The sequence below is a fragment of the Mya arenaria genome, chromosome 11 (assembly GCF_026914265.1).
Source record: "Mya arenaria isolate MELC-2E11 chromosome 11, ASM2691426v1".
NCBI classification, from domain to species: domain Eukaryota; kingdom Metazoa; phylum Mollusca; class Bivalvia; order Myida; family Myidae; genus Mya; species Mya arenaria.
The window spans coordinates 11,546,658-11,561,399 of NC_069132.1; the positions used below are offsets into that span (position 1 = coordinate 11,546,658).

At 34.1% G+C, this 14,742-nt stretch overlaps 1 protein-coding gene across 3 annotated transcripts in view; it reads right to left on the bottom strand.

Moving 5' to 3' along the window:
- The window catches only part of LOC128207735 (protein numb-like), a 28,358-nt gene that overhangs the window by 3,927 nt on the left and 9,689 nt on the right, over positions 1-14,742 (bottom strand). For 2 of the 3 annotated variants that reach the window (XM_052910845.1, XM_052910846.1), the window contains exons 4-9: positions 10,803-10,880; positions 10,302-10,442; positions 8,904-8,930; positions 2,890-3,085; positions 1,002-1,220; positions 179-379 (exon numbers count right to left, since the gene is read on the bottom strand). In XM_052910845.1, the coding sequence (XP_052766805.1) occupies positions 179-379; positions 1,002-1,220; positions 2,890-3,085; positions 8,904-8,930; positions 10,302-10,442; positions 10,803-10,880 (862 nt within the window). The remainder of the gene's footprint in view (positions 1-178; positions 380-1,001; positions 1,221-2,889; positions 3,086-8,903; positions 8,931-10,301; positions 10,443-10,802; positions 10,881-14,742) is intronic. The other variant, XM_052910848.1, reaches the window with a different exon arrangement.

A 14,742-nucleotide genomic window follows, 5' to 3' on the forward strand; every position in this document is an offset into this window, starting at 1 on the left:
ACTTAATAGTGAATTGCAATTCAATTCACATATTCATATTTTTATAGTAGGAGTTCACATCAGGTTTAATTCTCAACTGAGCTCAAGTATTAACTAATTATTAATCTGATAAAATTCAACAATTTCTATGGGTGGAAGATGTGATGTTTATTCATTTAACCACAAGCTGTAATGAGACCTTGTGTTGTCATATGGAATGTTGCTGGCATGGAGTGTTGTTTGACGAGGCTATGTGTGGCTCCCTGGGCACCTGGAGCGGTGGCGAAAGGGTCATCTGTGAGCGCTGAGAGACCCTGGGTCAACTGCTGGCACATCTGCGATATCGAGTCCTCATTCTCCGGCGAAGGCACCTCATGAATCACACCATTGTTATTCAAACCTGGAATATAGGGACATTGTTGGACTTACACTATGTTTTTTGTGACTGTTCTTCTTTGTTACCAATAATGTATAATTTAGTAAGGAAATGATGAAACAGCTTCCAACATGAAACAAATAAGACTCTATTAATCAAAGGGGGATAAGTGATATTTTTGCCAGAGTAAAGAGTAATGAGGAGTGAATAGACATGTAATATAATTATATTAACACCTTGTAAATATGGTATAGGGGAGATAATCAGTGAATATGGAAGGTAGGATTAAAACTCTTGTGCACTGCACTTTTTTTTCGTTAAGATGAGCTTAAAAGTCAAGAGCACCCCAAAAAATGCAACCACTTCCCTGATATTTTTTATTCAGTCAAAAAAAGGCATAACTCGACAATCATTAAAGCTGCAATGGAGCGTCTCTGGCAACATGCAAATTAAATTTAATTTGAATACCTTTAAAGTTAAGGCCAAATTAGTGTTAGCATACCAACTCCATCATCCACACAAAGTCCATCTTCAAAAAGCAGACAACATCAAAATATTCTTTATGTATGGAATGTGTAAATCTGTAACAAGTATATGTCAATAGTTATTGGGACTTGGTCAGGTAAAAACATATTGAAAAGCTAACCTGCAGATTTTGGAGGTGGTGAAAGCTCAAATGCATTCTGTCTCTGCAGTGTGGAAGGCAGGTCACTCAGGCGAAGTGAGACAGTCCTCTTGAAGGGTGATGTGGTCTCCTGTAGCTTGTTGAAGCCCCGAAATGAGCCCTGTCGCACCAGCATGTTCGTGGTGGCGTGGGGACGCTGCACAGCAAACGGGTTGTCTACTGAACGCACCGGCACGGGCTCTGTAAAAAGTATAGCTTATGATGAAATTCACAGACACACCTGTAGAAAGTTTGAATCATATAAACTCTACAAAACACTGACTTTATGATTAGAAAGCAGTATTTAACACCCCTTCAATATTAAAATTATGCAATAATCATGCATGTATGATCTTGAGATCTAATATGTAGACTTCTCTTATTGCCAGCTAATGAGATCAATTACAGTCAAACCTGTATTAAGTGGCCACCCTTGGGAAATGATCAAAGTGGCTGCTTAAGACAGGTGACCACTTAATCCAGGTTTGACATTTCCGCCACTTTAGCTTTATTCAGAGATAGAGTATGTATCTAAATGTATATTGATTTGAGTCCTTCCACAGTTAAATCCCTTGGCAACACTTCTTGCACTACGACCGTTTTCTAATAACTTTATACACTCGACACCTTCTTTTAGAGTCAAACACTTTCGATGAGTCTGATTTTCAGCCATAATCAAAGTTAAAAAAATATCAAGAACAATGCATTGTAAAAATCCGTTTGTAGAAATATAAATCCGTGCACTTTGAAAAATAATATTGAAATGAATAAAAATCGTAACTCGTTTCACGCCTTTGAATGACAATGCAAACTGTGAATTCGTTATAACAGGTGTTTTTGTCGGTATTTAATAATTAACTTCGTAATAATTTAATTATCTTATAAATTGTGTCATTAATTGTGTCAATTCAGATCAAACCATTTGCCGACGTGTAATAAACATGATTTCTCGATGAGTCAACACGCATGGCAATCGTGTGATGCAATATTTATTTTCATTGGATGACGGAGATACCCGAGACCGGCGTTCTTTTCCGTAAACTATACGCAATTTAAGCTGTGTATTGGAAAAATTTATAAGCGGAAGTTTCAGTGACAAGAGATAAGTGGCCGCTAATTAGTGTTTATATGGCTTCATGGGGACAAAAATTAGTGGCCGTGGCCGCGTAAGACAGTTGGCCGCTTAATGCACGTACATTATATAGTAAAAACGTTCGGGGGAATTCGGAGTGGCCCGTTAAGGCAGGTGGCCATTTAAAGCAGGTGACCGTTCAACCAGGTTTGACTGTAATAACAAATTTTCTTTACTTGGCTGTTTTAATGTGTGTGTATACCACGTGATAAATTGCGTCATAAATGCTACATCAGAAGGCAATATTTGCTTCGATTGAAGACTTAAAACAATGATAGCTTTTCATTTTCTTTACCATTTTAAATGAAGCATAGCGCAGTCTACGCCGCTTACGGAGCCCCGCCATCGGTCTTTTATCAAATTTTGATCGAGAGTTTAGTTTCTTATAACACTTCGACAAACCTTTTCACGATACGGCCATCTGACGGAGCACTGTCAAAACAATGTTTAGTAAACAGGTTTGTCGAAGTGTTTCATGAAACTAATCACCTTATCAAACACCGGTTATAAAACAATTGCATGGCTCTTAAAGCGGCATAGACTGGCCTTTGTTTCATTTAATATGGTGTAGTAAGCGAAAAGTTATCTTTGAATAAAGTCTTTATTTTAAGCAAGATATTGCCTTCCAACATAGCATATATGACATAAATTAGCACATGGTATACACACACTGAATGTAGACTAGACATTGAATTTGACATTTGCATGTAAAACCTTGGCCTCTAAATTTGTACAAACCTGCTAGTATTGCACTCTGTGGGTCTGTAAGCCGTTCGGTGAGGGTGGTGGCCCTGAAAGAGCCAGTCCTCTCAAACGTTGTACGGTCCTGACTGTACGTGACATTGACATTAACAGCGGACTCCTTGTCCCTCTTCTGTTTCTTTTCTAGGCAGATAGCGAATGCACATCCCACGGCATGGCTTAGGCGTTCTCCCTGTAAACAATGGATGGATAACAGTGGATGGTTATCACCTGGCTAGGGCAGTAGTGATCAAGCTAGACTTTGAAAACAGAGAGACAATGAAAACATTGTTGTCAAATTATTTTAAATATCTGGTTTCTTTGACATCTATATTCAACTGGTATACAGAGTACAAGCGCTTTCACTGCAACGTGACAAATGCCCCGAAAGGCCTCATTGGGCAGATAACCATTAGTATATGGACCTATATGGGCAGATAGCCTTTGGCATCTTACATATTTTTATGACATCTTACATATTTTTATGAAAATCTTCCATTGCAATTTGGAAATATTGATTTCTAACATTTTGATGGATAATATTTTTTAAAAGTACTGCAAGTTAGGGTGGATATCAATCTTTGTCTGCTGTTCATTGTAGAAATGAGATTGTTGGGCCAACAAGACCTTGACCTTTGACCCACCAACCTCAAAATCTATAGAGTTCATCTGCTGGTCATAACCAACTTGCCTAACAAGTGTCAGGAGCCTGGGCCTAAGCATTCTCAAGTAATTGATCAAAAACTTATGAGAAAAACAGACAGGCGATCTGATTACTGTGTTCTGCCCTTCAGCTCACAGTAAGATGACTTAGGATAGTAGACTTCTCCAAGATTTCCATCTAATTTGATTCCTAGTTATCAATTCAATAACTGGTCAGTGCAATGCTTATAATTACAAGTTTTACCTATAAACACAAGAGCTGTCACAGAGACAGCGCGCTCGACTTTTCCGCCGCTTTTCAATGTAAGGATTGAAAAGTTTTGGCGAAACATGCATGGATCACTGTTAGATTAGATTTCAATGCAATACATGGTGTGCTGAGATACTAACATAACTGTGGTTCCATGCAAAATTTTAATGAGAATTTCTAAGTCTAATAATAAAGGGCCATTATTTGCAAAATTGAGAATTTCTAAGTCTAATAATAAAGGGCCATTATTTGCAAAATACAGTTATCTAACTTGGTTATTCAATTAAGTTGGGTGGTTAAATACCATTGTATAAAGTCTCAATGCAATACATCAAATAGTTGCTGAGATATTATCCTATGTGTGCTAACATGCAAGACCTTAACCAGAATTTCTAAGTCGCATAATAAATGGGCAAAAATTATACATTATAAAAGATAGAGTTATACTTGATTAATTAAGAAGGTTAAATAGATGGGAGCCTCGGTGTAAAGTTTCAATGCAATACATGATGTATTTGCTGAGGTATTGACTTAAAAGTGGTTACATGCAAAACCGTAACCAGAATTTCTATGTCGAATAAAAAAGGGGCCATTATTTTAATAAAATGCCGACGGCGACGCCAGGGTGAGTAGTATAGCTGTCCTTGTTCTTCGAAAAGTCGAGCTAAAAATGCACATCAGGCCTCATAACAGAAGCACCTAAATTTAAAAGTGCAACATTGACTTAATTTCAACAATTTCTTAAACTCTTTTTACGAAAGTGTATTGCTAAATGTATAGTCTGCAATTCAACATGGAATCTGAAGGGTTTTCTTCAAGCATAAGATTTTCCAAGAAATATATAGTTTAAAATATAAAATATTTTTAATTCTGTAAAACAGCTCCAGATACTTTTCTTTTAGTATAGAAAAAAGACAGAACTTAGGTAAAACAATTTGTATAGCCTTCATACAGTGATATTAGTGCCTTTAGTACGATTTATTGCATCCATTATAATAAAACACAATCATGTTAAGGAAGCGCCATGCATTCTAAATTAAGTTATTAAAACATCTTAAAACTAAGTGTAAAATAACCAATTTAAAAGAACGAATGAGACTACCATGCTGTTGGTAAAAACGTTTGAAGTCTCAAACAACAAAAGTTAAAGAGTTAAACAAAAGCCATAACTTAGAAATAGCAACAAAATTAAAAGAAAAATTTCAGGTGAATTAATTGGTCACAAAATTAAAAGCACGCTGTTTCAAAACCATTTTGTTAAGTGACATGCTGAAGAATTTTCCATATCTTACAATTGGAAGCCATACTTTAAACAATGAACATAAAATTTCTAGGTACATTATATATATTCTTTAAAGACAAAAAAGTTCTCAGATACAGCATGAGATTGTGAATTGTGCCAGACACAAGCAAAAGTGATGCAATAACACAACAGTACAAAACATATGATACCGTCTGCAGCCCGCAGCAGAGCAGGGAAAAAAACAAAGAAAAACATTTTTGTATCACACAAATGTTAACACCTTTATATTTATCACATCCATTGTACTGGATCTTTGCAAATATTAAAATCATTACATAATAACAATATATAACAGTATAACTTTGATATATAACAAAGTCAAAACAATTTTTAAGCTAAAGATTGTTGTTGTTTTAAGCAAAACCAAATATTTTTCATGATCACTAAATAAATCTCATTTCAATGGTTACAAGAAAATAAAATGCAACAAAGTAAATAAAGTAATGCATGAAGCTGTTGATTAAACAAATAACAAGAAAATATATTAGTTCTATATCTAAGCAAAAGAATTCTCGACAAACTTCATTCATTGGGGTTGCAGAGTTTCGACCAGCTGTAAATGTGTAGGTATTGGGCAAAATGAGTCAGCTTACAAATATAAATTCACAATGACATACCGGTACACCAACATTTTCACGTTCTTATTTCTTTCGCATTTTTATATTCTTTTAGTCTATTGACAGTCTTCATTCCTATTCCGACATCATTGAATTATGTTCTGTGTGTCTACTTTTTGTAAAACTAATTATTAAATTAATTCTATTTTTGTCTCAGAAACAAAATGATACTGCTCCTCATCCCAAGCAGAACCTGATTTTTAATTCTGTTTAAACAGAAAATAAGAGGTCTAATTACAGGAAAAAAGTTCATTGAGCAAATTCTTGAAACGCTCGGCCATTATGGCAAAACAATGTTAAGAGGATTGGGTAATTAACTGAAGTTTCTTTATAAGGCCTCAAGACAATAACAATCAATGATGCAAGAGTGCTTGAAGAGATAAACTTCATGGCAGAGTTGAGCACTCCACTGGGAAATGTACTATAAAACAATAGGTGGTGCTAGAACAAAAGAAACATAGTCTCATAAACTGTACCATAAAAGGCATATTATATCTAACATTAATAATATCTGTCATGTGTGTCCAGTCCAGAAAGAATAATCCCATTCAAGGGTAGGCGTTTAAACAGGTAAAAAGGCTTGCTGAGTTGCTGGTCAGATTTTAACATCCAACTGGAAAGACATGATTGGTCTTTTTTCTTCAATCTTGCAGACCTTAAACTATCCAGTTGTTCAAAAACTGACATAGAGAAAACATTATTCATTTCAAACAAAAACGCATGCAACGTTGTTTACTGACATCAAGACGCTATTAATTTCATTGTCAACCTCAATTAGATCCTCTAGTCTAAAAATCAGGTTTTGACAATTTTTTTCATTTTTAATTAAGTCTTCTATAACTATATATTATATCCAGCTTCATTGAAATGTCATTATATTATTTCAATAAACCATTCAGTGAAAAAAGTAAATGGCAGGATGTTGCACTGAACTCATTTGTAAGGTTGGTGCCAGATGGAATCATTGCTAAATCCACTGCATATGTATGCCGTGTTTCAAGAAAGTTACATCTGATACTATTTCATTTAGGACTTAATATGGTATGCAAAAAAAAGAGTGAGACACTACTGAACTTCATGGTGATTATGATTGTGTACAACTTCAAACTTTCAAAACGACCCTTCTTAAGCTGTGAATATGGAAGAAGTTTCATCCACAATCTCACATAAAGGTAAAAGTTGAAGGGCACATAACTCCTCAACTATGGTTTCAACTGACAAATAATATACAAAAACATAAGCACACTGTATGGTGATCATGTTAACAATATTCTAAATCAAAACTTCCTTTACTGTGTAAATTGCCAGAATTTTATTAATGGGTGCTCACAAAAATATGTTAGGCACTAGAACACATCATGTGATCATGTGTACCAGGTTTGATAACGGACCATCCAAATAAAGCTGTGTGTAAGAGCTGTTTTAAATAAATGAAAGAAATAATTTGCTCATCATACTTTTTTTCGCCTCAGCGAGCCCAAACAACCAAATGCCAGACCACTAATGCAACCAACCCTGTGATGAATCCATTATACCTCATTCTAAATTTGTTTATGAGTTAGAACTAGAGGATTAACAATTTAACACTATCATAGACTTGACCAGCACACTGAACTTCTCTATGATATTGATAATTCAAGTGACAAGTCCTTACGAAATTGAAGTTGCCTGTGATCAACATCATTCCATGAATATTTCATGAATATCTTGACATGAGCTTAATGTCACAGCTTAGAACACTCTCACACAGCTGCTGTTTGCCTCTGTTCTGTAAAATGTACATTTTGTTACACTGTCTGGAAATAATTTCATTTGATATAGACTATATATAGGTGATGTGTCTCACAAAACAAGGCTGTTACAGACTGGATTAGATCCCCATTGAGTGCTTAGACATGGACATTCTCTGTATACCAAAGTGTATATTTTTAATGTTCTTTAAAAAATAGATGAACCTTGTGTGGGAGCATTAAAAATATGAACTACCTGGTTTAATGTTTAGTGGATGCAACAATAAGTGAAACCATTGGAGTCAAGTTTGATACAAATTCATCTTTCACAGGAATCTTCTGTGTCAATGATGTCAGAAAAAGAATAACAAAAACTTATCAAGAACTAATTAAGTTATCCATGACAGATCAGTCGGGAGAGCTCTGGAATAAGCACCTTATATTTGTTAGATAGGATAGTTCAGTGGTAATTTGAAATTATTGTACACAGCTCAAAGACCTATTAAGAGTATTGCACCGAGTTATGTAAATGAGATAAAGTACAAAGTACATAATTTGAGGCAAATATACCGTTACAGAGATTATTCTATAATTCTATTCTAGCAATGGTACCGAGACGAAAGCTTACAGTACACAAGAGCATCGAAGTGCAAACACCAACACTCGTTTTTTATCCAGTCAAACAAGGAGCATAACTTAATACTTATTCAAGCCAGAGTTATCTGCTGCTATACCGGTGTGTCATATGAATCAGATGAACCAAGTTTCTTTGAATAACTGTTATTAAATTATGGGAGAAGTCAAATTGCATTTAGCAGTGTTATCAATAAGAACGTGCTGCCAGCCAAGATTGGCAGTTCAAACGGTGATTGGGACAGTTTAAATTTGGAAAAATAAGTGAATTTTAAGTAGAATAAGTAGAAGCTGGTTGATTACTTTACAATTGGAGTCTGTTCAAAAGTGCAAGTTATATTTGAGAAACCTGCTAAGGCTATCACATCCCCCCCAACTTTTCATTGATGAGCTTAAAAGATCAAACAGTTGTCTGAGAGGTTGAGAGGTATCTAGGAAATACGGAAGTCTGGAAGAATCCAAAGCAGGAGCTAGCCTAATATGCGCAATAGCATGCTGTCAGTACATGGGTAATAAATTCTAATCATGGCCAACATATCTCTCAACATGGCTGAAAGTTAATATTAACTTAATGCCCAAACCTTTAACCATATTATAAATAGTGACTATACAGATGAATAATAGATAAACAGCATGCATTAAAGTTTAAAAAAAACACCTCTTTACATAACATGTGCAGGCAAAAACAGTTATATTTTTTTTCTCAATGTTATATTATACTTTCTAACATGATGGTTAGTTTCATTGATACCAAGAAATACATGTAGTGACTTACACATGCTATTAATGTTATATAATACTATCAGCATGTTTACCTTTATTTTATGCGATTTCCAAAATCTCTAACAAATCAAAGAGAAATAAAAGTGTTAACAGAATAATCACTAAACATTTGCATTCATAAATAATAAAACTGCCCCAAATTCTTGAAAGTTCTTAAGCATAACAAGTTTAAGTAGCTTATTTCGCTGCGCCAAATTTAATCTTGATTTTACTAAATAAATATTAGTTTATAGTTTGTTTTGATTATCATAAAGGTAAAGTCCAAAAACTCTTAAGAATGTAAATATTACACAAATTATACAAAATAAAAGAAGTGAGCTAAGCTTAATCCAGTTATAAGGGACTTAAGTCTTAAGATATTTTGAGAAATTGGGGCATGCTGTTTAATAAATACTGTTCAGGCAACTTTACGCAAACTGAAGCTTATAGCATGAAGTATAGTGTATAAACTAAAGAATACTGAAATCATCAATCATACTGCAGACCATAGGCAAATTCATGATTAAACAATGAAAACAATATATGATCAAATGATGTTGTCATTCTACATACGTAAGGAAAATCAATGGCCAAACCAGGTCAAGGCAAGGTTAAGAAAATAACAATAAAACAAGCTATGCTGCAACCAAACTTGAGATGAATTGCCATTACAGAGTTACAATAACAGCTGCTAAATCAAGTCATTGTAGGATTTAATAACATCATTGCACTAGCAATTCTCAAAAGCAACCCTGATCTTTTCATTGAATATTCAATTTGTTTTCCAGCTTGTTTCATTTAGAAAAATGTTGTGTGTGATGTGCAGTTACTTGTATTTAGTTGTACATAAAAGGCACTTTACAATTCAACTTACTCCTAAGTTTATCAAGAGGGTTTTTGTATCTCATTCAACATGCTTTTTTCAGAAAAAAAAGAGTTTTGAATAGATTTCCAATAAAAAAAAAACTGAGCTTCTCTTTACAAGATGTAACAATTAAATGATTATTCCTAGGAATAATAAGTCAGTGCTAGTAGAAGGCTGCCGCTTATCAGTATAAAAAGCGCCAAACTAAAAAAACAAATATCAGTACACTTTTTTTGTAGCAAAGCAATGTTAGCTTCAAAGTAGATTGTGAAAGTAGACCACACAACAACAACAACAACATGAGGTGTGATTGGTCAACAGCTGCAGAATGACAACACCAAAAATCATGAAATGTGTTGCAGGAATCCACTTCCGCCTTCAGCAAGAAATGAAACTGAATCAATTAGTTGAGTTCAAGAGTTAATAGTTAATAACCTGATATTGGTGTTATTCCTATGTCCTGGATTAACACACAGGAAAGTGGTCAGGTGGAAATGTATTAAAGCAACACTTTTCTACAACATGTACATTCCATAGGCGAGCCAACTGAAAAAGAACAGAGCCATGGTCAGGTTCAGAGCCTTACCGATTCTTTCACAGCTAGGAAACCGTGGCACATCCAGCGCCTTGTTGTGCCATCTCGACAAATGTAGGCAAAACCTTTCTCATGGTTGCGGTCCGGGGCACAGAATGACACCTTCTCAATGGTTTGGTCCACTATCATACTCTGTAAAGGGGGTTTGAAAAATTAACTTCCAAGGCCTCACAGTTGTTTCTACTGTGTTACAGAACTTTATATCACACAACATTAAATCAACTAAAAGGGCTTAAAAAAAAGAGATATATTTTGAGATTTTTTTTTTCTTTAATCTGGAAAGAAGTATGAATATATGAAATTTTCAACAGCTTTTTTCCATTCATAGACTAAACTTATGTTCTAAACCTGTATATGTTTGAAGGACAATGTTCTTTAACAAAACATTGTAATGAAGGATGATTTTCTTTGAAACATTTATCATTTAAGAAATAATGACATCACATGTCAGGGCATTATTATAACTTGTGTTGTTTGTTTGTGAGTGCAAACCTTGCTAATCTCATCCACAACTCTGAGTGCGTCCCCGGACACATAAAGGATGGCCCGCTGGTACTTCCCTTTGCATTGCTGAAATGAAGTAAAGACATTTATATATGACTGAACTATTAGGGCTGTTCCAGGAAAAAAGGCCTGGGGGGGCAAGAACGACAGTCCAAAAATGGGGCACCACCAACACAATTTTAACTGCTTTTACACCCCCCACCAACAGAATTAAAATAGGTAATAGACCCACCAGCACCACATTTAGATTAAACTCAACACCACCCTACAACACAATTGAAATTAGTATTTGTTCATGTCATTCAGTAAAACTCTCAAGTCTTCTTTTTTATTTTACTTGTTACAGTGCACTGGTTTACCTTCTTATTTGAAATGCAGAGACAAACTTCATATGAGAATATTAATAGCTGCTTTATTCACAAGTGGCGATGGGGTTTTCAGTATTCAGATGTACCAGTAACCCTGTTCATGTATTATTATAATTTAAGAAGCTGATGATAGAATACAATATTGGCTATTACAACTATTGTAAAATGTATCAAAAATGGTGGCTTTGGCTATTGTTTGAAATATGTTTTGTTTCTTAAGTAAATAAACCTTTGCTATTGAGAATGGTTTTCTTTTTATTTATAATGAAAACCAATTTTTGTCTTTTAGTTTGCACTCGGTTGTTTAAGGGAGAAAGTGCCATTTGCAACCAAGTACTATTGAACAGTGAATATGAGCGTCTTACACTGATGTTCTTGAAAGTATAATTTCTGAATTAAGATATTCCATCCATCATTAACTTCGTACTTTTCTGTGCAACTTCGACATTTTTCAAAGTGCATCATCGGTTGAGTTCGGGTGCAGTCGGTATTGCTTGTGTTTAACGAAAACATCTGAACTCAAACGATTATGCGCTTTTAAAAACGTCGAAGTCACAGGGAAAAGTACTAAGTTTTAATTATGGATGGAATACCTTAATGACATGGTCCATGTTAACTGATGTATAGTGAGCAGGTTAAAGCAAGATCCCATTGTGACCTTCTAGACCTACTGTCAGACTTGAGATCAGTTTGAGCACTGAAAGGGTTAATAGCAAATGGAATCAAGGGTGTGTTGCTCAAAACTTTAAACTACAATTAAAAAAAAAAAACAAGCATTGATTTGTTTGTATTAAAACTGCAAAAACAGTGTAGGATTTTGTTTGTGCCAACCTAATGGTGAAAGATGTTGTCAAGGAATTTTAAGATGAAAACTAACTTTAAAATGTTGGAGCTGATTGAATACAAAGCAGGACAATGTAGCCATACAGTTTAATCATAGGTCAAATTTTTAAGCAACTGGACCCTGGCCTTTAGATTTGTTTTGCAATCAGACCAACCTTAAAAAATGTTTGTTCGCAGTAACTCGACAGACTCACAAAAATGGCTTCGACTCAAATAATTTTATTGACAATCTGGAAGGAATTTTTTTAATTTTTGTCTCTGAATACATTACATGCATATTTGTATGTTATTATATACTTTGAAAATACAATTTCAATTTATTGGCATAACATCTGAAGGCTGTTCTTGCAGAGATAGACCTGAATGTATATAACAGAAGCAATATATAGGCTCTCATACAAAGAGTACATATATATGAAAACACTAGCTCTGCTGTGACAACAGTTTCCAAAACAAATCCCTACCTGCCTACCCACTAAAAAAAGATGGGTCATGTTACTGCAAACAAACAATTTTTTAAGGATGGCCTCAGCAGCATTCACAGCTGTTTTCCATCCCAGATACTGAATATGAATATATAAAATTTAATTCCAAGTTTACTGTCAAAATTTAATTCCAAGTCAACAGTCAAAGTTTAATTTCAAGTTAACAGTTAAACTTTATAACAACAAATCATTTAAAAACTAAAAAACTGAAACTGAATCTCAACTACATTCATTGTCCACGACTGACGGCATATTTTTATTCAATATGTTAACTGGTAACATACAGTACCTGTAGCTCAACTGGCCTTCAATACAAAATTCATTTTCTTATAAAATTTCATGCAGCTGCATCTAAAGCTTTAACAGTAGGTTTAAAATACAGTCCACCCTCAGTACATGTATCTCAAATTCAGGTGCGCCTTCTAAAATACTTCGACATAGCCAGAGTTAGACATGTCCTAAGCTTGCATTTCAAAACAATTTTTGAGATTTCACACTTCATCTTACCGAGTGATAATGAAACAGAAAATATTTTGGAGGGACCAAAAAATTAGTTTGACTGCCAGAGTACGCAGATGTCGAATTTGGCTTAACAGTAATCAAATTACCTACATAACAAAGGGGAAATGTCGGGATCTGAAAAATAATTTTAATAATAGACATAACCAGAAATTTGATGTAAGTGAGTTTGTCATACCAAGAGTGGACTGTATATAGCAAACACAAATCTCTTTTGTTTTATACCTGATGTAAACTGGAGACCAAATAATCAAAATTTAATGCAACTTCTCTTAACAGTTAAGATTTACATAGCAATAGCATAAAAGTAAGAATTTTTTAAAATGCATCTAGGATTTTGTTTGATAAATGTACATGTATGTTAATATAAAGCAGAAATCCTTACAACTTCTATGCATTACATAGCACTAGATCTCCATTGTCAGAGACAAGTTTTTTCACATTGTGACATTATCATTTTGTAAATACCCAAGAACTTTCAAAATAACTATAAAAATGATGCTTAAATTGCATGTATGTGGAAAATAATTATATTTTCCCAAATTTTTGATAACATTCTCATTGTATTCAGTCAACATTTTTTTTACATTTTGTTGAGCACTGTATACATTCAAGTATCAAATTTCTAGGGAACTTAAAGCCCCCACCAAGCAATATTACCAGCTTGTTAAACTATTTAAAAAGAACTCCGCTTTGTGCAGTATGTGGTAGCTAGTGTGATTCTTCTTCAAAATTATTCCGCATAATTTCCTGCAACTATGCCTTCATAAAGACTTGTTCTTTAAGTCTACGAAGTTAGTTTTTTCATAGATCACCAAATAACTTGTTCAAAATCGATAATTTCTAACCTGACCCCGTGGGTCAAGTTAGCTTTATAATTTCGTACTTTTTGTAAAATATTAACTTTTTGACTAATGTACGCCAATTTTCTGAAGATACAATTGAACTTATGACTTGAAAGTCAATGTCTGTTTAAGTTTTACCAATAATACTAGTGTGCATCTCAAAATACAAATATATGAATAAATTGAGAATTCCATTTGTGAATCTACTTTCGGTTTGCAGATACAAGTAAAACTGGTTATTGTGATAATAATTTGCTGAAAACTTTTTGAATTTTGCTTTGTATTTGTTATCATACACTGAATATGAAATAAATCAATTTGATAAAATTTGCAACTTTGTGTGCTTTAAATCACACTAGCTACCTTTAAGCAGATTAGAAAACTTTCTGTGAATTGCTGCCAAATTCTCCAAAGTTCTGTATAAAGCTTTTATACACTTAATCACATTATTTATTGTACAAACGAAAATTGTTTAACTTGAAGATTTTTGGGTTATGATTTATTGAAAATAAAGTATTTATGTTGTTATGCATCATTTTTCACTTGTTTGTTTATATTTGTGATTAAGTGTCCCGGAATAGATTCAGTGCCGGAACCGATTCACTAACTGTAATTTATCACAAAAGCTCGATAAATATACAAAGTAACGCGTCTTACCCATGTTAAAATGAAACTGATATGAAAAAATCATGTTTTTGAAGCGTAATTAGTGACTTTGTTTTTGCTGTCCCGTTTGTTTACATTTTCCCCGCCTATACGTATGCGGCCATCTTCCCTTTTGATGACGTAATGATTGTCTAAAAATAGCCATAATCATAACTTGGTCAACATTTGTACAGAAAATGCGGTGATATATATATTTGCCATT